Below are 25,230 nucleotides of genomic sequence, written 5' to 3' on the forward strand. Positions count from 1 at the left end.
ATAGAATTATAATGCATATTTTACCATCTCCTCGACGTAAAAAGTTGTATTTTATATTGTAATATTTATTTAAAAAATTTAGGTACATTGCAACAAGATTGTACAATATTCTTCAAGAGAACATAATGTGATTAAATAAAGATATATACTGGCATTATATTATGTAATGCATCTTGATCGACGAGCGCTTCCCCGCAAGATCAGTTTCACACTGCGGTAGGGGCAGGTGTGTAGAGAAGACGCTTATTTTACCAACATCAACACTTTCCCCAAATCGCCTCCGATTGCAGAAAGGTGTGTAAGGCCCTTTCGGCCAAATACAAATTTATTCCATTCTAACACACTTATAATCTTGCCAACAACATTACCTGACTCTGACCGCACCAAGGATGTGTATGTACATTTCATGTTTCTTATAGGATTTATTTATTTTTCGTGTAAAAATACCCATTCGATAATAATCCACCTAGTAGCCCGAACTTCCCCAAATTCACAAATAAGGAATTTTGTTCGTTTACTTGGCAACACCAATATACCCAGTGTTTTGATAAACCGGAAAAACCTATAATCACAATTTATTGCCCAATCGTGTTCAAAAGTCGTGAAACCGAGTGCTGAGACCGAGTTCATTCAATCATTTGTGAATATTCCATCTGCGGAGATAGTTGCTTCCACGATTAATCTTTTCATACATAAATTTACATGATTTTTTAACTTTCAAACCGTTCGATATTGTTGACATCCGTTCGTAACATTTCATTTCAAAATGCCGCCAATATCGATCTCCGAGGAGGTGAATCAATAGTTTATTATACTAATTTGAATAAGTTTTATTATATTTTGTGTTTATTTTAATTTTATTTTAATGATTTAAGACTTAAAATTGTTTTCACATTTATGTAATAAGATTCTGACAGCTGCTGTCATTTTTAGGCGCCAAAACGTTCCTTGCGGATCGCTCTGATTGGTCAGAGCACTTTCGCGGCGGAAGTTTTCAAACTCCTTAAGAAAGATGGACACAAAATTGTGGGAGTTTTTACCGTTTTGGACAAAGGAAACAGAGAAGATCCTCTGGGTAAGTCTTTATTTTTTATTAAATATTCTTATAATAATCGTATTGGATTATTTAATTTATTAGTAAATAAAATTGCGCAAATTGATAATTTTAATTAAAAATATCGTTTTTTCCAAGAGCCACAGGTAGGTACCCACTCATAAAAAAGTACTTTTTTTTTTTTAGTAAAAAAATTACATTTCATTTTTTTAAAGAAATCAAATTCATTGCAAGTGTTCAAGTTTTCATTTAAGTGACAGCTGTTTCGGCTTTCAAGTACACTATCAAATTGTGTTGTGTTTTCACAAAAAAATGTGTTTTCTAAATGTTAAAGTTAAAACACAAATGAATAAATATATAAATAAATAAGTCTCGATGTGGCATAACTACAGATTGATAATGGCCTCGAACACCAAAACAGCTGTAACTTGATAATAATATTAAAGTTTGATTTACTTAAACACAATTACAATAAATAAATTAACAATTTGATTAGGTATATTTTTGGATATTATAATATACTTTGTATGAAGAGTATGCATTTAAAAAGCTGGTACATTTATTTATTTATGTACAGTCAAAGAGCCATCGTTCCGTATTTGAAATTGGAAAAACAAACTTTTGCAATAAGTTAATCTTTTCATTATTCGATGTATTACAATGTAAAGGTAGAAAAGCAGTTGACCGATATCACTGAAAATTTCAAACATTGTTCTTATTAGTGCTAGGAGTGATTAGAAAGTGGTTTGAATGGTAGAATAAGTCGGAGACGCCCCAGAAAGACATTAGCAAAAGCAAAGCATTGCAGGGTCCACTCATTATTGTAATAATTGGAAATAATGAATGGTGTACCTAATAATTACCAATTATAATTATTTTATAGTTGTAATAATAAAAAACTTGGTTAAAAAACCAGGTATGTAGCCTTTGAGACTGCCTTTCACTTTAATTGTATATTATTTCAAATCTGTTACTTCTGATCAAAATTTACCATTTTGCTTTCAATATGTTGCGTTTTTATAATTTATACTAGCTCAGACCTGTGAAAAATCACGGGATAGTCTAAGTCTAGGGAATTCCCGAAAAATGTGTTCCAATTTATAAAAATTACAGTTAAAATAATATTCAATTAACAATCATTTAATATAGGCAGGTACTTTATTGCTTGTTCGAATTCTTCACACAAATAACAATTTTGAAAATGACACATAAATTCAAAGCAAATCTCTACAGTTCATTGAACCAGAGTTACTCAGGACAGACACATAACCGAGATTAGTATTTTTGGCCTGTGCAGACCCTTGAAAATCACTTATTGTCAGTTCCAATTTTCAAAATTACACTTAAATTCAATGCAAGTTTGAAAAGGCTTTCTCTGTAAAATTATTTCGTGAATTGAAGTTTTCAAAATATTTTTTATTATTAAACTTCCTGTATAGCGTCATTATAAAAGTATTTGGGATTCCAACCCTGGCATTACAGGCAGTGGCGGCCAGCTAATATGTGCTCCCGAGCGCCGAACAACCAACAAGATTTCCGACATGGCTAATCACAATACGAAACTCGGTTCGGTTATAATATCTCATTCAAAAGGTACCTACTTATTAAGCGCGCTCTTGCAGACCGACTTTGACTTGTGCCTATGTTCGTAGCAGTTCGTTTTCGATTGCGATCCAAAATTTAACTGCTTTGTCGCATATTCTGTGGAACAGTCGAAAGCGTGGGTCCATACCATTACATACTATTCTTTGCAAATAATACCATATCAAGAACGGCGTTCGGAGTTTTACCACCACATCAGAAGGAACGGTTTATTCAGTAGAAAGTTAAACTAAAACGCGTATGTTTGATATTATTGTCGATATCGTTGTTTCAATTTACCATCTGCTATTTTTCAGCGAATGTTACGCTTCTTCGATACAAGCATACAGGATAAAACTTGTCATTAAGAGATGAGTGATGGTCAGATTACTTATTATCAGTTCAGTCAGTACTCGCCGTTGCCAGGCATTGTCTCTTGAATTTAAAACTTTTCTTACTCTGAGAAAGTTTTGAAGTTTAATTGCAGGTTATATCGATCTTGTATATCAATTATTAATAAGGCATATCAATTGCATGTTATACTAATTTATGATTACTTTTGTGTTTGTTCAACGTATAAATTAAGAATGAGTTTGAATGTGGAATACATTAAGAATAATAGGTCGAGTTTTGAAAACAAAGTGATAATAAAAAATGCCGGTCCACCTAAAACCTGAACTGATAATAAAATAAGAGTGCAAATCTGGATCGAAGAAGTTTACTCGATCATTTAACAAAACAATGTATAACAAAGCTTGTAGCTCTGTGCATGTGATCAATTGAATAGTTTATTTTGTTTTACGTGTTTAATTTACGATGTTGATTCAGTTTGGACAATCAGCGGTGTTACTGATGTAACTCACCTTTCTGAAAAAATCAAAAAACATAATTCTTATCATTTACATTTACAAAAAGTTTTGAGCTTAAAGGTTTTAGGAAAAGTTGACATCAGAATGCAATTGGATTCAGGCTACCGTGCCTAAGGTAAACACCATAATGAGCCATTTAATAAAAATCGATACAGGTCAAATTTCCCAGAACATGATTTCAATGTGACGCTTAAAACGTATGACTTCCTAAATAAAGTTCAGTACCTAAAAGGTAAACTCTATGCAATTTACGCCCGCGACGATTTTTCAAAAGCTAACGGCGCTTTATCAATTTTACAACTTTTTTATAGTACTTGTTTATTAGAAGACTTTCCCGAGACTGTGAAATTACTAAAACTTTTGTGCACCATTCGTGACCTTTGGAATGACCTCAGTTGAAAGCTAAAGATGTTTCTCAACGTTAAAAAGAATAAAATCTTTGAACACGTTGAGCCAGGACAGACTGAACGCACTATCAGTGTTAAGCATTGATAGAGGTCTTTGCTAAACAAAATGAACAGAGAATAGAACTTCTTTATAAATAGGTATGTACCTTTATTTAATTTATTTTATGACTTAATGTTGTAATCCGGTGAACCCCCACATATTTTGACCACCGGCCGCCACTGATTACAGGTTCAATCCTCTGCTAGCTGAGACCTCCATCAATGCACAAGCAACCTTTTCTGCTTATAAAAGTATTTATTATGTGGTTTTTTTTTAAATATTGAAATAACTTTTAACCTTTTTTGTTGTTATTTTTAAGCTACCATCGCTGCAGCTAACGGGACCCCTGTTTTCAAAATAAAAGCCTGGAGAATCAAGGGACAAGCCATCCCACAGGTTGTAGCAGACTACAAATCTGTAAGTTTCTTTTTATTTTCTAATTAGAGTGCTATATACTCTCAGTATCACCCTGGTGATCCCAAAAGCATTCAGAAGTATTTAGTATGAGAGTATTCTGAAGAATCGAAACGTTACTCGAAATGGCACTAGCCGTGTTTGGTTACTAGATTTGTTACCCTTCTCTTTCTCCTCCCTTCAGCCTCACAATATACCCTATTTGGGGATGCCGTATTAACTGGCTTTGGGCATTGGGGACTCTTGTGCGGTAATATAAAAAGAAAAAATTTACTTTCGAATGCTTAAACCCGCTTAACACCACAAAATTCAACCTACGTTTGAATATCCAATTTTATTACCATTATTAAAATTTGTTTAATTTACGCTGCGTATGCCGGGGTTTTTATCTGTAGTTGATTTTAGGCGGTGAACTTATTAAAGAATGTAAACAATATTTCTCATTCAATATTAGTCTACACGAATTTGCAAAATCACATGACCTTGATAACACTTTCGATAACGGTTTTCTCCAAAGTGCCTTTATGCAGTGAACTTCTATTAAATAATATAAGGAAATAAGACAAACTTGCATTATAATTTTACTAAATTTTAAGCAAGTACACCTTTCAATTCCTGTGCTAATAAATCCAACTGTCCGAACGATACTCATACTGCCCGCGAGCAAGTAAAATGAATCCCAAATCCCATAGGTGCATTATGAATATCAGCACATATGGGACCTTACGTCGTGTTTATTAGGTTCATACAAAACATACTAGTGGCGCCAGAGTGGTAGACCTGCAAACCTTGGGAATTTATTGGCTGCCTGATTGTGCAGCACCAAATTTGTTAACACCAAATTTGTATGGAATAGTATTTTTTAAGAATCAACTTTCTTCTGTGATTCTTTTCTGTGATTCTTGTTGTGGTTTAAATTATTATTAAAAAATAAATTAATTAGGTGATTCTCCTTTTATCTCCAATTGAACTCCCATGGGATAAGGTCACAAACTGCCACTGCTTGTACATAATACTCATAGAACTAAAATTGGCTCTGGTCATAAATATATTATAGAAAACAAGTAGATTTATCAGTGGAAAACTATTTATGGTTTAGTATCTATTGATAAACAAACTACGCTAGTATATTGCAGTTGACCTGATCTCTATAAAATATAATATTATCACATTTGAACCTCTTGTACAGATCACTTTGAAATCTTTAGGCCGACTCTCTACAGGGTAAAGTGATTAGTTTGAAATCTTTAAGCCGACTCTCTACAGGGTATAGTGATTACTTTGATCCGGAGGTTATACTTTTGATAAATGTTTGTACCTACATAAAATATAAAATATTTTTTGTTGTTTAATATCTGGTAAAAATATTAAGGCGATGCCATACGTAGTAATGCAAAATCATGTGTTTTTGGTTTGAAAATTTGGTCGTCTGGAAATGTTTCAGATGCTTTAATTAAATACTGCGAGTAGAATAGATCTTGGCCTTTGAAATAATCTAGTATTCTTTAGGTAAGTCTTTTTATAAGCCCAGAAAAAAATAATGTAAATGCCTATGAAAACTGTTTTAAAGTTCAAAATCTCCTACTTACGAACCCATTTTCGGTTATGATTTTATTGTATAATGTGGCAAATTAAGTTATTTATAAAATGATCGAAAAAAAATTAAATATTTATGCCTGAACATCCACAAAATAAAATAAAAGGCACTTTTTGGCCATGTTTTTTTCTTGCATAAATCAAAACAGGAGGATGGTGTTAAGTGGGAATTTAAACCTTACCGCCATCTACGTAAGGGTTGTTATTGATAGCGGCTCAATTTAAAATATTATACGACGTAGTGCATCATCGCCTTAAACATTTTTATCAAATATTTTTGGGTAATACCAAAAAATATTTGGTAAATGTTTTTTCATATTATGTTACATAATGTGTTTTTTATCATTGACTAACTAAATGAAGGTGTTTTTGTCCCCAAACATTTAACCTTTATATCTCTAAATAGTATAAAATAAAGTCGCTTTCCGCGTCTGTCTGTTTGTGCTCTTATTTCTTCTAAACTACGCAACGGATGTCGATAGGGTTTTCACTATCATTTAGAGAATTTCTTCGGGAAGGTTTATATATATAATACACGCATATTACATTTATAGAAAGTAGAGAAAGGTCGATGTTTTGAAATCATTATTAACGCTGGCTAAACCTTAAGAGATACATCAAAATAATATACTACGAAATTGTATATCTTAAAAAGACATACAGAAAAGTCTGCGACGGTATATGTCTATCTCAGAATAACTCCCAGCAACTCCGGGCACACGTCAGCTAGTATTATCATACAATGATAACAAGAAAATACTTTTCAGAAATATCTGGAACACTGTTATGAAATGCATGTAAGCGCACATCATGCTCATCTTGTCAAACAAATCACTCGCAACAAATCTATTGTCGGCTGTTACTATTATTTTCAACTTTTATGGATGTACCTGGTAATTTCTTGGTTATAGCTCCCTGTGAAATATCACCTCAAAGGTGCTTCAAGACTAGAAACTTTTTTTTAATGTGAAACTGCACAACTGCTCCCAACTATCTGGAGCCAGTGAGAGAATCCCCAATTAGGGTATGTTGTGAGGCTGGTAGTGTTGGGGAGAGGAAGGAGATGGGGAAGAGGAATGTTGGGAAGTACTTGGCTATTCAGATCTTGTCACCAAACACGGCCAAAGCCATTTCAAGCCACGTTTCAATTCTGAATGGTGGTCTTTCACCAAGGCCATAGTATCGTTTTACTCTGGAATGTGCCGCAAATATAATAAATTTTATTTTAAATGATTAAATTGTCAAATAACACAAATTAATCAAATAAAATTTACTTGCGCACGCCGGGATTCGAACCCGCAACCTCCAGCTTGCTAGTCGAGAGCCTTACCTCTCGACCATGAAGGCCATCAAATAAACACACAACTTCTTGAACACAGTGTAGTAGATTTAAATATGACAGAGCCAAAGTCATTATGAGATAACAAGATCTCAAGTTTTTACTATGTCCTTAATATTTTTGATAAAATCATTAACCTCTCAGAAAAGGACTTTTATTTACTTTGTGTTCCTTTGCGAACTGTCAAAACGCGAAAATTTTTGTGTTATTCACGAGTTTTGTTAAAAGCTTCATAACTCACGTTTTGGGAAACGTAGCCTCATTCTAAAAAATGTTTTGGAAAGATTATGAAATTCACTATCGTATTGTTTTGTTATACGTAAATATTTGCGTGTCTAAATATGCATTTTCTGAAAATGTCAAAAATATGTAAAAATCGCTGACCATTATTTCAAAGCTGTGAAAAATGTACTTTTTTCTGAGTATCATAAAGAAATAACACTTTATATATTGAAGAAATGTAATTAAAAACTATTAGTCACCTCAAAATATTAACCGTCCAAGCTAAAATATTTTTAATAAATTATTTAAAAACGCAATAAATTATGAACGAACAAGATGACAGATTCAATCGACTCAGATAATGCACTTCTAGATTCCATAGATATTCTTGAATGCAGACGCGTAGCGTTATTCATTATCGATACTCTGTTTTTTAAATCATGGCAATCCGTATACTAGTGATGGAAATAAATCGATTTTTGTAAAATCTCGCGCGTTTACGTGAAAAGACGTACTAATGTCTTGACCGCTATTATCATATTTACGTCTTTTGACGTTCTAATGTTCCGAGTGGTTAAGATATCTGTGTCAAAATAAATATGATACTATAATATTATTCCATGCCTCAATGCTTATCCCACATCCTTAATGTGCGACTGCTATAGTTAATATTAATGGATTTTCGGTGCCACAATACATTTAAAAACTAATGTTTTGTTTTGTTCAACACAGTAAAGAGATAAGGGTGATCGCTAATTACTCTCATTGAACATGTGTGAAATTTAATGTATAGTTTTGTCCAATAAATAGAGAAGTTCATTTTATAAATAACTTAATTTGCCACATTATACATATCATTTAGTCCCATTCTAGATATATTTCCAGTAAACCACTCTGTTATTGCTGGAATTCCCCCAATTACTGTGATAGATTGTGAGGTCGTATTTTTTTTTAAATTTGGATATTTCTTTTCGTGTAGTTTTTTGGCAATACAACATCAAAAAAAGACCAAACTTCCGAAATTGGAGTGTTCGTAACTGGTACAAACAGTCACTTCTCATCCGAGAGTACTCGGGAAAGTAATACTTGTTTAATTTAATGTTTTCCTACTGCCCCTGCAAAGACTCTCAGATCAAGGTGTCAATGTGTGCCGGTGCCCTATTGAATTTGCAGTATTTGTGCGGGCTTCACTAACTTGGTCCCGTACAAGTAGTTTTAAATATGAGATGTTCAACATTACAATGGTTAAATTACAAATGTAGTTTTAAATATGAGATGTTTAACATTACAATGGTTAAATTACAAAGTTAGTAGTTTTAAATATGAGATGTTCAACAATTCATTGGTTAAATTATTAGCTGAAAAAAATTTATACAAAGAAAGGCATAATATTCCATACTTTTATCAGAGTCTCAAAATTCTTTCAGTGAGAGCAATTCTGTGGTACAAAATTATATTTCAGCACATAAATAACCCTTTATATATAAACAGGCTAGAACATAATCATAATACTCGTTTTAACTTTAATGAAGGACTTATTGTACCTAAGCATACAAATAAATATGGACAAAGAACGTTAAACTATATGCCAGTTGTTTTAATATGTTACCTGCTAAAATTAAAAACTGTGCCCAAAACAAACAATTGGTGAACTTACTGAACTTGGTGACAAATTGGTGACTTGGCTAACTGAAAGAATTACATAATTTGTATTAGCTTACAATGATATATTATTCTAAAGACTTTAAAATTGTTATTTATGTTTTTCATAATTTTCTTTTACTATATTTCTGTAAAATTTTTAATTTTTTGTTTTATATAATTGTAAAAATGTAACTGTAAACTCACAAAAATAAGATTTAAAATGTAAAGAACCCGTTAGACAAACTGCTAAAAAGCAGTTTATCGGCAATTTTTTGCCTTATATTTGTAAAGTGTGTAAAATAAAATAAAAAATAATTAAATTACAAATGAAAATAATTAAGTTACCAGTAGTACAGTGGACAGAATTTGAGTCTCTATAAATCTGACCTCAATATATTTTATACGATAGTAATGATGCTTTGGAAGTTACCAAAAAAGTACAATCAATGACTTTAATTTTAATTTTATTTTTTTAAATTTTAAATACATAAACGGCTATACTGCCTTTGACGTTACAATACATCTTGACTCACTGCTATTGTCTCACAAACTCAATATGAAAAGTGGCAAGTAAGAGTTTCCAGTAAATTTTTAATTCAAACGTTGTTTATGTATGGCAATGGTAAACATTCTAAGAAAAGTAAAACTCAGATAGATGTATTTAAAAATGTCCCCTAACACCACTTGTCTTTACAAAGTTTTGGTTACTCCAAACCTTCTTATATCAATCTTTCACCATTCGTCTACAGCAATATTTGTAAAGTAATACAAATATTTACAGCTATTATATACAGCTAATTTTCTTTTATTGAATAACTCCATTCTACTGGAGTTATCCAGTTTTGTGCTCACACTTTTTTGTAATCAATTTAATAACAAACGCAAGCAATAAAACAATTAAATATTATTCCACAATATTATTCTTGATAAATCAAATCTTGTTTACAATAAAACACAATTTGAAATACGTAATTATCACCAAAACTGGTTTTATATCCAAGGAAGATAATATGTTTTTATTTATAAATATTCCTCGAGGGTCAAATTAACTTGACTTTTTAAATTTTATCTAAAGTTTTGGGCATTGTGTCAATACAACAAGTGTAATTTGTATTACTGATTATCTATATATATTTTATGTATCGATTTGAAACAAAAGTGAGTTTTTTCAATTTTTTATGTGACAACTCACAAGAGTGCCCCTGTCCGTACAGAGTAAAGATGGGGAACTATGTCGCTACCCAGTTGAGCAGCGTTATAAGGCGGGTTAAGGTAGGAGCTGTATGAAGAGATTTATGAATTCGGTCTTGAAGAGGCCCAGATTATATGAAGGAGAAATAAACCGATTCCGGTAGCTAATTCTACATAAGAGCCGACATTCACAAAAACAAGTTGAAGAAAAAAAAATTTTCTCATGAAGCAAATATCATCTGTGAATAGGTGTTCAGTGTACCGGGGATTAATGCTGCTCTCTTTCTATTCTATTATCTGCTCTACTTTCCTTAGAGCAGGGTCCATTAAAATGCCTGTAGAACAGACTCAGCATGCTTACATTGCATCTGTGCATTAGAGATGGCAATCGGTCTGTTAAAATGGATTGTCAATCAGATGGACCATCCTCCTTTGTATAGAATCAAGTAGGTTTATCATATTGTGGGGCTCCAGCCCAGAGGTGGCTCTCAAATTCAATTTTAGTGGTGTCACTAATTTACATAAGACTCCTAGGCCCCAGACAGGTCATTGAGAGTGCTAGTTACTCTCAGTATCACCCTGGTAAAAGAGCATCATCCAGAATCGAAATGTTGCTTGAAACGGCTTCAGTCGTGTTAGTGACTAGATCTGAATAGCCTACAACCTTCCAACCTTCCTCTTGCCAATCTTCTTCCCTTTCGCACTACCAGTCTCACTACTTACCCCGATTGGGGATGCCTTAATCCCACTAGCTCCGGACAGTTGGAAAAATTTTGTCTGCTCGATTGGATGTCAGAAAGTTGGATAATTTCCATTTCCAAGATTTGCATTCATTCTTTACCGAAAACAAAAGAGAACACATTCATATAGATGTATTTAAAGTTAATATGTTTGTAATGTTAATTGTTGATGATTTTAGGTTGGAGCAGAACTCAATGTCCTTCCTTTCTGCAGCCAATTCATCCCCATGGAGGTCATCAACTTCCCCACCTATGAGAGCATCATCTACCACCCCTCGCTGCTGCCCCGACACAGGGGGGCTTCTTCCATCTCGTGGTGAGAATACAAACTAGCAAGACCATTATTAGTTTCCCCAGAATAACATTCAGACAAATGATTTTTTAACAGTGTCCTTGGATACGCTGACGAACGAGGTTAAACAACAAATCGACAATAATTATTGTCTCTATTTAAAAAGGTGTAATATGATGAAAATTATTCAAGCGTTGTTCACGTAATCGCTGCTTACCACTTTAGAGATACGGTGTGATTACATCAGTCACGTGTGTTTTATTTTTATTATATTTAATATATTCATATTAATATTTGATATATTCTCAGAATTCTACAAAAATATATAATAGTGCATGAATATAAAAGTGATTTATCATTTCATAAACAAAGTGGTGTATCTGCAAGTGAAATAACTATCTCCCAAAGGTGACTTGGATGGTCAAATGGCGTTGATAAAAAATTGTTGTTGATTATTAAAATATTTATTATCTCAGAAAATGAATATGAATAATAAAGCAACCCATTTTGGTATTTCATAATGCTGGTGGAAAAATACTGACATATTTATAATTTGTCAACATTATCAATTCTTCAATAAGTAACAACTGACGAGTTGGGCTGTATGATTTAAAAGATGGGTATGAACATTTTGATGGCCCTTGCAATATTGATGCATATTGCAAGCCACCTAAGGCTCCGAAGTAAGCATTCAAAAAGAAGAAAAAGATGTTTTGAAAGGGAAATAATATGTAAATACAAATGTTAGAGGGAACACGCTGATATTAAAAAACGATAATAACTATGCAACACAATTAATAAAACATGACTCATTTAAAATAGTGCAAAAATCTCTTGACAAATGCCTAAGTTTGATTTAAAAATTTACTGTTAGTGTTTTCATGCCTGTAACATGTTAAAATAACAGAACAAATTGTGTTTTTAATAATTTAATTAATCCGGGCCTCTTAAAGACCCGCATTAATAAATCCCTTCAAACATAAATAAAATAAAAATTGCGATTTTTTTTAAGGGAATTTTATATAAGTACCGTTCCGGCTCTTCAAATGTGTGGATATTATCTTCAAAAGCAACATATATCTGTTAAGGAACTTGAAACAGCATAAAAATATGTTATAAATCTGTAGAAACTTGGAATGCGGGTCCTTAACACATTGTTTCATTCCATATAAACAGTATTTAAACTAATGTTACAATAGAAATGCCTCTATATATATTTGAATGTAAACCAATGTCAACATACTGACATAGTACTTGTTATTTCATGTAGATTCAAATGGAAAACAATGTTCCCTCCCTTCTCGCTTGCCCCCCACCAGGGTCACTCCTTCCACAAAAAGACCTTCCACATAACATCCCCAAAGATGACATAGGTCCTGAGGGATATTATTTTATTTATTAAATAAGAAATCTGCCATGCCTATTGTACGTTTGCGCCAACATTTGAACACTGTTGGTGGGTTGGCGCCAAAATCCTTTGATGTGTAATCTTTGATGAATAATTGGGTTGGCTGGCGCCCAACGTCCAAGTGGTCCTGTACACTTTCGGCCAGTAAATTGCCCTAGGGACATACAAAGACAAGAGTAGCAGGGGTTGGATGATTAGCACATCTCGGTTCATCCATTCAGCAACTAATTAAAGTAATCTGTTATCAGGACACTCATCGAGGGCGACACTGTGGCCGGGTTGACCATCTTTTGGGCGGACGATGGTTTGGACACCGGACCAATCCTCCTGCAGAAATCCTTCAACGTCGAACCTGATGATACAGTGGACACTCTCTACAACAAGTTCTTATATCCTGAAGGTAATTAGACGGAAGATTATAGGTGCCATTTTGTCCGTAAACTTTAATTTCTTTTTAAACCTAATTTTGTTTGTGTTTTCAGGTATCAAAGCCTTATCCCAGTCAGTGAACATGATAGCCAACGGCACAGCTCCTCGGATAACTCAACCTGAGGAAGGAGCTTCTTACGATGCCGCTCTTTTCAAACCAGAAACACACATGGTTAGTTTTTTCGCGGATTACTACATTCTGTGTATTTAACTGCAGGGTAAAAAAATACATGTTTTAATAATATCTAATATCTTTCCCTCCTGGCTATTTATCCCGGGGAGGGGTGAAATTTGGCCTGCAGGAGACTATGAGCATGGCTCGGTACTTTGCTGACATCAGTAGCCGGCTCGCTACCGAGTCAGCCTTTCAGAGACATGACAATGCATTGATTACGTAGAGTGATTTGTTGATTGAATAAAATCAACTGAAAGACACAAACTAAAGCTTAGTAAAAATACATCATCCCACTACTATAGCTGGTGAGGTCGGCCTCCGTTACTTCCATCGCCCTGTGTTGAACTCGACTGCTTTGTCAGCGATCTTGGGAAATACCTCCATCCAGGTGTTGGCAGCATTCGGTTGTCAACCCAGTAAATTCCAGTAGATACTATTTTATTGACCTTTTGGGGCCTCCTCCATAACTATTGTTCTCCACTGACAGCTCCAATCTTCTTCCATGTGATCAGTCTACTTCTTCCTCAGTCTAACTAGGTCCTTTCCACTTGGGTAACATACCTGGTCATGATGTTCAGTGTCCTGTCATTTGGCATTCTTTCCATTTGCATTCCAAGCAATGCACTTTTGTGAACCTTGGAAACATGCATTGGTTGCAAATATTTGATTATTGAGTTTATTATTTTTAAATCTGGTGGTGTCATTTTCTGCTACAGGGTCAAATTTGTTTCAAAATTTAGTTTTTATTTATTTTATTACCCTATGGGCTTTACATTTGATAATACAATGCATACAAAAATTACCTACATATAATGGTTTACAATTTGCTTTAAAAAAATATAATGTAGACATTCACTTTATTATTTTTTTTTTTAGATTTGTTTGCTTTATCGCATGATTGAAAAATTATGGTTGAAACAATTTATGAAATCGGACATCAAGAGCAAAATATAGCTTAAATTATAGAAAATATATTTCACTGTAAACATAAAAATAATCTTATTCACTGTAAACATAAAAAACATTATTGTAACCAGTTACGTAAGTAGTCACCTAACTTCGGGATCAAGACATTAAATGGTGCTACAAATCGTTGTATTATTAAAATTAAAAACAAAACCTAAAAAACTTGTAGTAGGATTGGTTTCTGATGTTTTTTTTCATCCTGATTTAATAATATATTTATGTTTATAAAATATTATTATTATCGGAAGTACTTCCATGTTACTGACAAAAACGCAATATCGTGTATCTTAATTTTGTAGCAAAATCTTTAATTTTAGATTGACTGGTCAAAAAGCGGAGAAGATCTTCACAACTTCATCCGCGGCATGGACTCAGCCCCCGGAGCCTGCTCCTTCATCCGCCCCGACCCCGACAACCTGACGCAGGAGCCCTCGGAGGAGCAGAAGCTGCAGGAGGTGCGACTCTACGGTTCTAGTGTCTGGCGAGAGGAGCCTGTTGGTGGAGAACCATTGTACTTCGTGGGACTGAAGAAACCGGCGATAGTTCACGAAGGGGGTCTGTTGATTACTGCTAATGATGGAGTGTCGGTGAGTTGTATATTTATACTTAGTAATTTACCATTACCTCCACACAGGAGGCCCTGAGGCAAGTAATTTCCTGTAGGGCCCATATCATCTTTGGATGTGCTGGAGAGTATTTTTAAGGAAAGAAATGAGAGGAAGATCTAGGAAGGGAAAGGTACGAGGGATGGGTAGAAATCTGGGGGTCAGTGTGTCCAGGAGTGGCTGACATTTGATTTCATCCCTCCCACTGCGGTGCAAGGAGATAGGTCGAGAGAGTCCTGCTGGAGAGGTAAAAAGATCTCCCTCGATCAGTCTCCAAAGCAGGTGGGAGGAGATGCATCCACCGCCAAGACCTAGACAATCCTAATCCCAGGCACCCCTGCTAAGTCGCCAAACGTAGCGGGTGACCTACTGCAGAGGTGATGGTTATCCAATGCATGCTTCCCAGGATGGTGGTACCCATACCCGCCTCCCAAATTACCTACAAGTACCAACGTCACGGTGTAATTTCATGGAATTTCGTATTGCTTCCGAGGTATTTTAAATGTGCTATATATATATATCCTATTTTTGAAATTCTTATAAAAAGAAATATTTTTTTACAAACTAGATGAAATTTTCTTTGAGATGTTTATATTTGAAATAAACATTGATGTTTCTAAATTTTAATATCAAACATGAAAATGTTAACAACAAAAACAAACACACCTCAACAGAAAAACTTACCAAAATATTTGAATTTGAAACGTTCATAATTTTGAAAGAATTGGATATTTAGAAAACAATTTCATTTTGTGTAGGGAATTAGCAATGAAACTGTCACCTCATTTCTTTATGCCGTTTACCTTGACTTATTAAAATGTTACCAATATAAAATACTTGGGAGTTATAATAGATTCCAAACTGAACTTTAACAAACATGCGGAATATACCCAAAAGAAAATTGGTAAAAAAATATCTTTTTCGGGAAGAATTCGCCAAAAACTGTCCGAAAAAACTGCAATCACCATTTATAACTCCATTATTGCTCCACATTTTAATTACTGCTCAACTATCCTTTTCCTGTGTAACGACTGAGAGCAAAATAAATTTCAAATTCTCCAAAATAGGGCAATGAGAACAATACTCAGACGAAATAGGTATTCAAAAGTAAATAAAATGTTAAACGAACTAAATTGGCTAACGGTGAAACAGATGTTGACCTTGAACACGATGATATTTTTACACAAAATTGTAAACAACCTGCTACCCAAATATTTTTCGAATAAAATTGTATACAACAAGGACATACACAAACATAAAACTAGGACGTACAATCAAATTAGGCTACCAAAGAAGGACAAAGCGAATACCCAGAATACTATATTATATAAAGGGATGAAATACTATAACGCGCTGCCGGAAAACCTTAAGTCTGCCCCAATTGAAAAGTTCAAGATGTTGTGTAGGAGCCACATCAAGAAAAAAAAAAAAAAAACATAGTATATCTGTATGTAATAATTAATTAGTCATTTGTAAACTTAAATGTACAAATTACTAAAATAAAAACAATAAATAAAAAAATAAATTATGTAAGATACTTCCCGCCGTCTATTTCTTCAAACATAGCAATATTATTTGTTGGCACTTCAGGTTTTCAACTGAGTAAGTTTTAGGTAAACCCTGAAGAGGCGACCATTGCTAGTGAAACATGTTGGTTTTTCATACAATAAAAGTGGCTAAAACTATGTCTTTCAAAGCTCTTGGTATTTTTGTGAATCATCTCTGCACCCTCTCTATTATCGAGTCTGAGAAGAACATCTATGAGACTATGCCTGCATGTGGAAGAAGCCAGGAGCATGAGCCACGACAGAGTTGTGTGGCGGTCTATCCATTCTATATACCCTTTCTTTTTAACAGACCATGCAAAGCTATTAAAGTATTATTTTACTTTTTTTTTCAGATTAATATCCAAAGAATGAAAGTTGACGGAAAGATGTTGGCTGCTAAAAACTACTTCAAAGGGCAGAGCTCCGAATCCACCATAGACCTTACCGAGGCAGAACTAGAACTGATGGAGAATATCCGAAACATTTGGCTGGCCATCTTGAGGATGGAGATCGAGGAAGCCACCGACTTCTTCGAATCAGGAGGCGGTTCCATGGATGTAGTCCGTCTGATTGAAGAAATCAAAGACCTCATTGACCTCGAACTCCAAAACGAAGACGTCTTCATGAACACGTCTTTCATAGAATTTGTTAACTGCGCCATCATCAAATCCCGCGGAGATAGCAATAAAAAAGAGATTGTTTACACCGCCTGCGAATTATTCACCAATAAAATGGATATTAGATTCCCCACGCAGCTTTTGATTAACGGGGAGTTTGTGGATTCGGATAATGGCAAGACCTTGTCGATTGTAAATCCAACCGACGAGACGGAGATCTGCAAAGTGCAGTCGGCTTCGGTTAACGATGTGGACCGAGCGGTGAAAGCAGCCACCAAGGCGTTTGAAGAGGGAGAATGGTCCAAGATCAGCCCGAGGGAAAGAGGACAAATTCTATTTAGGTAAGAGATATTTTTTAAATGGTATTGTATATCAAAATGAATTTGAATGGTCTCTCCAAAGTTTTCTGCTTACGTCAGAATTTTTTTCCATTTCAAGTATATGCGAGCATCATTTTATTGCTCACATAATTTTTTTTTAACAAGTTAGTTTAAGCTGTATTGTGAATTTCTTACAAAACTGCCTGTGATAATAACCTCTTGAACGATAACTACCCAAATTTGGGTAGCTGTAGGTAGGTGATTTTTATGAATGAAAATGATTTTACTTTCAACTTCCCGCAATCAGCAAATATGTTTAGTCGGCAAGCTTCTATCAAATACCAACAGATGTCACTTGAAACTTGCAGATTAGCTGATCTGATGGAGCAGCACAAACAAGAACTGGCCACCATCGAGTCAATAGATTCTGGCGCAGTCTACACCCTGGCGCTGAAAACCCACATTGGAATGTCCATCGACACGTGGCGCTACTTTGCGGGCTGGGCGGACAAGATCCACGGCTCCACCATCCCCGTGAACCACGCGCGCCCCAACCGCAACCTGTCCTTCACGCGCAAGGAGCCCATGGGGGTGTGCGCGCTCATCACGCCGTGGAATTACCCGCTCATGATGCTCAGTTGGAAGATGGCGGCGTGCTTGGCTGCCGGGAATACAGTAGTCATGAAACCTGCACAAGTCAGTTTAACTATTTATTTTGTATTAACACCAAAGGCGCGGGTCGTTTCTACTTGAGTACAACAACTCGGCTGTGGAACGATTTGGCAATCTCTGCGTTTCCTACCTCCCTCCTCTCCTTACAAAGACCCTCCACACAGCATCCCCAAAGATGACATAGACCTTAAGGGAAATAATTTTCGTCTAAGCCTCCTGTGTGAAGTTAATTTTTTTTTTTCTTACTCCTATGTAATTTTGGGAGATGAGTGTGGAGTGAGGCAAGCTACTTTCTTAATTAGGGGAAAAATTTATTTTTATCAAGCTTGATTCATACCCAACTACATATTATTAGAGATGTGCCGATTATGACTTTCGCCGACTAGCCGACTAGCCGATTAGTCGGTTGTAATAAGACCGACTAGTCGGCCGACTAGTCGGCTAAGCCGATTACGGTTTCGGGGATAGTTCTAGGTACCCTGAAATGTCGCGCATGGCCAAAGTGTACCTCTGCTGTCCCGCAAGTTCTGTTTACAGTGAGAAGCTGTTCTCAGAGGCCGGAAACATATATGAAACAAAAAGAAATCGATTACTACCAGAAAGGGCAGAAGCTTTAGTCTTCTTACATCATAATTTACCCTTAATTAAAAAATATAAGTAAGTTATAAAAAATATAAGGAGATTATGATATTTTTGGTTGTCACAATTGTGACTTTGATTTGATTAGATTATGTAGGTATGGTTATAAGAAATATGTTTTTTTCATTTTTTTTTGTTTTTATCAAACAGTTCATGTTTAGAATTTTTGGATATATATATATATATAATATATACATATATTTCTGTGCATCTTGTACATACAATCTTGATTTAATACATATAACTGAGTTTGTTAATTTAAAAAATCTACTTTTTATTTTAATAATAAGAAATACTTATAAATGTTCATTGAAGATAAGAAGATATTATGTTGTTTTTTATGTTAATTAGGATAGATACTAATTTTGTTCAATAAATGTCATAATTATGTTTTCTTTACAAGCAAGTAATTTTAAAAACTGATTACCAAAGGAAAGATTGCTTTACATTTTTTAATGTATAATACTGATTATAAAAAAAAATATATATTTAATCAAGGTTTTTATTTCTTGTAGTTCCCCCACATTCATATTATTGAGAAATACATACAACGTAAGAAGCCGGATAGTCGGCGCTCTTTGCCGATTAGTCGCCGACTAATCGCCGACTACAATAGTGGCCGGATAGTCGGAACATCTCTACATATTATGTAGTTGATTATCTTGATTGCCCTTATAATATGGATTTTTTAATGCGGATCTTGAAGATCTTTTCTACAGCCTCTTCCTTAACCCTCCGCACAATGTTGTCCAACTGGGTGCTGTTCTTGTGTGGTGTTACTTAATTTTTTTTTCAAAAATCAATCTCAAACCTTTTTTTCTACCAAGTGGTAAGGGAAAGGAAGTGGGATAGAGAAGAAGATGGTGAAGAGGAAGGTTCTAAAGTACATATCGGGCTATTTAGATCAAAGCCATTTCAAGCAACGCTTCCATTCCAAATTATCTTCTTCTACAGGGTATAGGCGTACATTAAAAAAAATGGATTAAACATTACCTTTCTCAATTTTGTTACAGTATATATTACTGTTAATAAGACGAATTAAATTTTCCCAATCAGGTGTCCCCCCTCACAGCTCTGAAGTTTGCGGAGTTGACCATCAAGGCGGGCTTCCCCCCAGGGGTGGTGAACATCCTCCCAGGAAGTGGCTCCGTGTGCGGTCAGGCCATGGCGGAGCACCCCATGGTCAGGAAACTCGGATTTACCGGAAGCACGGAAATTGGTGATAATAAAATATACTCATAGAAATGTCTACAATTTTGTTTTGGTCCTGCTAAGGCCCATTCAGTTAAAATGAGTCTCTTTTAATTACCTTCACTGTTTATCTATCTATGGTTATCGATCCCTGAATATTAATTACATTTGGAAACATATTCTGGCAGCAAAATAATAATATATTTATTTATTTATTTTTTCATCTTCTCCATGAAACGGTTATACACCAATATATCATGGAGAAGATTAAATATTAAAAGGTTTACACAAGCAGTTTTACTATTTTGTCACATGTGTTACAAGACAGTTACTGAATTGTCTGTAGGTGACATTGAAAATGTCGATGGCTAATGCAGAATCGTTAGCAGTTAAGTCGCTCTGTTTATTGGCGCGTTCTGATGGGCAGAAGTCCTCGCTTTCGGAGCATATAAGAGTGCATGGGATCTTCCTCGAGTATAATTGTTAGGGACATAAATGTTAACCTCTATATATATGATAAATGTTAACCTCTATATATAAGCACTGTCGTTGAAGTTATTGGTGATGATAGAAGAGAGTGTATTAAATGTGTATCGTTTGATTTCAGGTCAAGTGATAATGAAGACCTGTGCTGAATCAAACATGAAGAAGGTTTCTCTGGAGCTCGGAGGCAAATCTCCGCTGGTTATCTTCAGCGATTGCGACATGGACAAGGCTGTCAGAGTTGTAAGTTAACTTAAGATATCTAAGCACTCTCCCTGGGTATCTAAACCTTCTCCCCAGATATGTAAGCTTTCTCCCTGGGTATCTGAACCTTCTCCCCAGATATCTAAGCTTTCTCCCTGGGTATCTGAACCTTCTCCCCAGATATCTAAGCACTCTACCTCGGTATCTAAACCTTCTACCCAGATATCCAGCTTCTCCACAGATGCATAAGCATTCTTCCCTCGTATCTAAGCCTTCTCCTCAGATATCTAAGCACTCTCCCTGGGTATGTAAACCTTCTACCCAGATATCCAGCTTCTCCACAGATGCATAAGCATTCTTCTCTGGTATCTAAGCCTTCTCCTCAGATATCTAAGCACTCTCCCTAGGTATCTAAACCTTCTATCCAGATATCCAGCTTCTCCACAGATGCATAAGCATTCTTCTCTGGTATCTAAGCCTTCTCCTCAGATATCTAAGCACTCTCCCTGGGTATGTAAACCTTCTACCCAGATATCCAGCTTCTCCACAGATGCATAAGCATTCTTCTCTGGTATCTAAGCCTTCTCCTCAGATATCTAAGCACTCTCCCTAGGTATCTAAATCTTCTATCCAGATATCCAGCTTCTCCACAGATGCATAAGCATTCTTCTCTGGTATCTAAGCCTTCTCCTCAGATATCTAAGCACTCTCCCTGGGTATGTAAGCCTTCTACCCAGATATCCAGCTTCTCCACAGATGCATAAGCATTCTTCTCGGGTATCTAAGTCTTCTCCTCAGATATCTAAACCTTCTCCCCAGATATCTAAAGCATTACCCTTAGGTATCTAAACCTTCTACCCAGATATCCAGCTTCTCCACAGATGCATAAGCATTCTTCTCTGGTATCTAAGCCTTATACCTCAATAATCAACTGTACATATTATGTTCTAGGGAATGGGCTCAGTGTTCTTCAATAAGGGAGAGAATTGCATAGCGGCAGGGCGCCTGTTTGTGGCGGCCTCCATCCACGACGAGTTCATCAGGCGGGTCAAGGAGGAGACCAAGAAGATAGTCATCGGAGACCCGCTGAGCCGGAGCACTGCGCATGGGCCGCAGAACCACAAGGCACATATGCTGAAGCTCCTTGAGGTTAGTTCGAACGTGCAATCCTCTAGTATTTTTATATTGAATAGCTCAAGTCCCCGGTGTTGCCTAAACTTTGCACAGAGTTTTTTTGAAATCTAATGTAGACAGTGATCTTCCTTTTGTTTGAAGGTCTCTGAATAAAACTATAAATTTGTATACAAATCAAATCCACGTCGTCTGCCTGCCACAGACACTCTCATTTATTTAAATGAATGTATGGTATACTCCCTTTAATTAGTGACTCTTTTCGAACAATATGGCATTTTTTGACAGTTAGATATTTTAAAGCTCACGATGAAAATGATGTTGCGAGTCGAATACGGTTGAGTTGAACTAGAAATTCCTGACAAAAGTTGTGCATTTGCATTGTGATGCCAGAAATCACCGTTTTTGGTGCTTCAGAAAACTAATTTTCGGCTTTATGGTTATGGTCCAGTACTAGAAGTACGAAATTGAAAGCATGCCACTTTGAGAGCTTTACAACGTGTCTATTACAACGTATTGTAACATCATTGATCACTGTCCTCTGTTCTGACTTCTTCAATAATTTACATCAATCACCAGTCACCATTTTGTATTATATATTATTTGTTATGCTTACCTTATAACACGGATACTTAATTATTTTTGTAGTACTGCGAAATCGGAGTAAAGGAGGGAGCGAAATTAGAGTTGGGAGGCAAGCGATTGGACCGGCCGGGATACTTCTTCGAGCCGACCATCTTCTCCGGAGTGGAGGACCACATGTTTGTGGCTAAGGAGGAGTCCTTTGGACCCATCATGATCATCTCCAAGTTCGAGGACAAGTGAGTTAACCGCTCTTTTTCACCACCCGATGTGGTCACCATTCAGAATCAAAACATTGATTTCACAGGTTCACTGCCAACTCTGCAATTTGGCGAAATTCGAATGTTTCGAGAAACAAGAAATTGGCATGTGCGCCAATATAACTTTCAGTACTCAATAAAAAACCGGCAACTATCTCAACGATTATTGTTATTATATATTAATAACTTGTTGTTACTTTCCTAATCTCACACTTTCTTTTGTGCAGTGATTTCGACGGTGTGGTGAAACGCGCCAACAACACTGAATTCGGGCTGGCTTCAGGAGTGTTCACCAAGGACATATCGAAGGCCATGAACTTTGCAGAGAAGATAGACGCCGGTACAGTCTTCATCAACACTTACAACAAAACTGACGTGGCTGCACCTTTCGGGGGCTTCAAACAATCTGGATTTGGAAAGGACTTGGGTAATAGATCTTTAATCATTGACAATAACATTAACAACTCTCAAATGAAAAATGTGAAATAGAAAATCAGAAAAATTCGGTTTCGGTCCCATCTAGGAGTTGAACCCAAGACTTCAGCCTTGCTGGGGCTTTGCTCTACCACTGAGCTAATCCGACCCTCTCACCTTCAGTCATATTTAACTGCATCATACTTCAACTAAGAACTACCAACATTTTCTTAACGCATATGCTTTTCTCTTGTTTTGAAGGTCAAGTGTGCAAAATTTTATCAATCTGCGAATAACACTGTAGATTTGTATTTAAAACAAACTCACAGACACTCTTCTTTATATAAATATATATAAATGATAATAGATATGCACGATAGTCTTTGTGACATTTGTACATTTTCTTTAGAAAACAAAACCTCATTACTAGCCGATTGGTCCAAAGCTACGGGTCCTAACCCAAGCGTGGTAGGTTGAACCCTCTGCTTGCTAAGTTCTCCATCACTGCCCAAGCAACATTTTCCCCTTATAATGATGGGAGAATTAAAATGCATAATATTGTAGGTTATTTATATATTATGTGTTCTATATATTTTTAATTTTTTTCAGGTCAAGAAGCGCTTAACGAATACCTCAGAACAAAATGCGTGACACTCGAATATTAATAACAAAATATACATATGATAGTTTGACACTATCACCACCTCACCATAGACATAAGCAGAGAAGAGATATTATTCAACATAAACCACTAGAAACCTTTATTTAATTCTTGTATGTTGATCAGAAACTTAACTTGATCTATTCGGCTGTCACATCATGTGTGATCAATCGGGGCTATCCCCGCGGAATACAATGAAAATTTTGTTAAAACATACCATGTGACAAGATAGATTGCAAAGGCCTGCATTGTAAAGGTTAAATCAAATTTGCAAGATTAACTACTTTTTATTGTTTTGACGGATATCTCAGTTACAATTTTATTTGATATCATCATTGATGTGTTAGTAATAAATGCACGCAGTGCACAGAGTAAGGAAGAGTTGCCCATTAGGGCGAGAGGAACAAACCAAGTTATGCGGAGCAGAGGGAACGTGGGCCTGCCCCTTTCAGTGATTTGTCAATAAATGAATCTGACAGTATACAAGAACCTCACGTAATATCACCATTTAATGCGAAAAATAAAATCTGCTTACGAATTACTAGTCCCTTTTACGTAAAAACTACAAATCAGGTGAACAAAAGTTCGGTCCTCTTTCCAAAAGTGAATATTTTGTTACGCTATTAAGTTATAATTTATTAACCTCGCTCATTTTCAGCATCAGCGAGGCGATTAGGTTTTTTAACCTTTTTTACGAATATTCCGATCGTGCGCAGAAAAGTCCCACAATGGACTGCGCTGCAAACTGTTGCGTTACTTTAGCAAACTCTACTTTTCTGCGCAGGGTCTGATTATTTTAATGTAAAAATGATGAAGTAGATTATTCGAAGCATTTTCGAACCCTCCTGGTTCCAAAAATATGGTCACATGGTTTGTCTCCAGTTCGTCGAAAGGATTACGAGGGTCTCATGTTAGGGCAGGTCACATAGTGGCACTTTTCTACAACATTCTCAATAAACTCTAGATTTAAGGAAAACACACGTTACCAGTTATCACGAACTATGCAAACTTAGTCACTTAAAAAGTCTTAATATAATTAAAATCATAATTCATGAATATTGTGCTTTGTACCATAGATTTAATGTGTTTAAAATATAATACTGTTCTTAATTATAAAAATTAACATTATATTTATTGGTTTTTACTTTATGACTCACCAAGTACTGTTTGTGAAATGTTATCTAATTTTGTTTATTAATAATATGTAAAAAAATACAAATATTGTGTGATAATTTTTTTTGCAATAAAAAATTAAAGCATGTTTTATGTTTGTGTATGTACATAATTGTTAACTATTTGTTTATATGTATTTTCTGTTACAAAAATTACACATTGTTTTTTTATGTACCTACCTATAAAATAAATAAAAATGTTTTTATAATATAATTTCTTTTTTTAATGTGAATAATGTGTTTGGAGCCAGAGGCTTCAAGGTAGTGGGCAGGGGAAGGGGAAGAAGTACCTGGCTGTTCAGATCCTGTCACCAAACATAGCTAAAGCTAAAGCTATTTCAAGAAACGTTTCCATTCTGAATAGT

General features: G+C 35.3%; 1 protein-coding gene across 1 annotated transcript; it reads left to right on the forward strand.

The window, feature by feature from the left end:
* Nucleotides 1-574: 574 nt before the first annotated feature.
* On the forward strand, nucleotides 575-25,053 carry LOC149412599 (cytosolic 10-formyltetrahydrofolate dehydrogenase). The gene is made up of 15 exons (XM_089644912.1): nucleotides 575-793; nucleotides 934-1,075; nucleotides 4,271-4,368; nucleotides 11,277-11,413; nucleotides 13,046-13,197; nucleotides 13,280-13,398; nucleotides 14,685-14,954; nucleotides 16,873-17,477; nucleotides 17,825-18,152; nucleotides 19,824-19,986; nucleotides 20,566-20,684; nucleotides 21,597-21,794; nucleotides 22,425-22,597; nucleotides 22,846-23,045; nucleotides 23,642-25,053. The coding sequence occupies exons 1-15, from the start codon at nucleotides 767-769 to the stop codon at nucleotides 23,695-23,697; spliced, it is 2,787 nt and encodes a 928-aa protein (XP_089501038.1). The 5' UTR covers nucleotides 575-766; the 3' UTR covers nucleotides 23,698-25,053.
* The last annotated feature ends 177 nt before the right edge of the window (nucleotides 25,054-25,230 follow it).

This window comes from Hesperophylax consimilis, chromosome 22 (genome assembly GCF_061612785.1).
Source record: "Hesperophylax consimilis isolate HC1 chromosome 22, BYU_Hcon_1.0, whole genome shotgun sequence".
In the NCBI taxonomy this organism is placed as follows: Eukaryota; Metazoa; Arthropoda; class Insecta; order Trichoptera; family Limnephilidae; genus Hesperophylax; species Hesperophylax consimilis.

Bases quoted from the DNA above. Each gene is read 5' to 3' on its own strand.
- LOC149412599 (XM_089644912.1), top strand. From the start codon at position 767: ATGCCGCCAATATCGATCTCCGAGGAG. The intron at 1,076-4,270 runs GTAAGTCTTTAT...GTTATTTTTAAG, and splicing joins AAACAGAGAAGATCCTCTGG to CTACCATCGCTGCAGCTAAC. The intron at 14,955-16,872 runs GTGAGTTGTATA...TTTTTTTTTCAG, and splicing joins CTGCTAATGATGGAGTGTCG to ATTAATATCCAAAGAATGAA.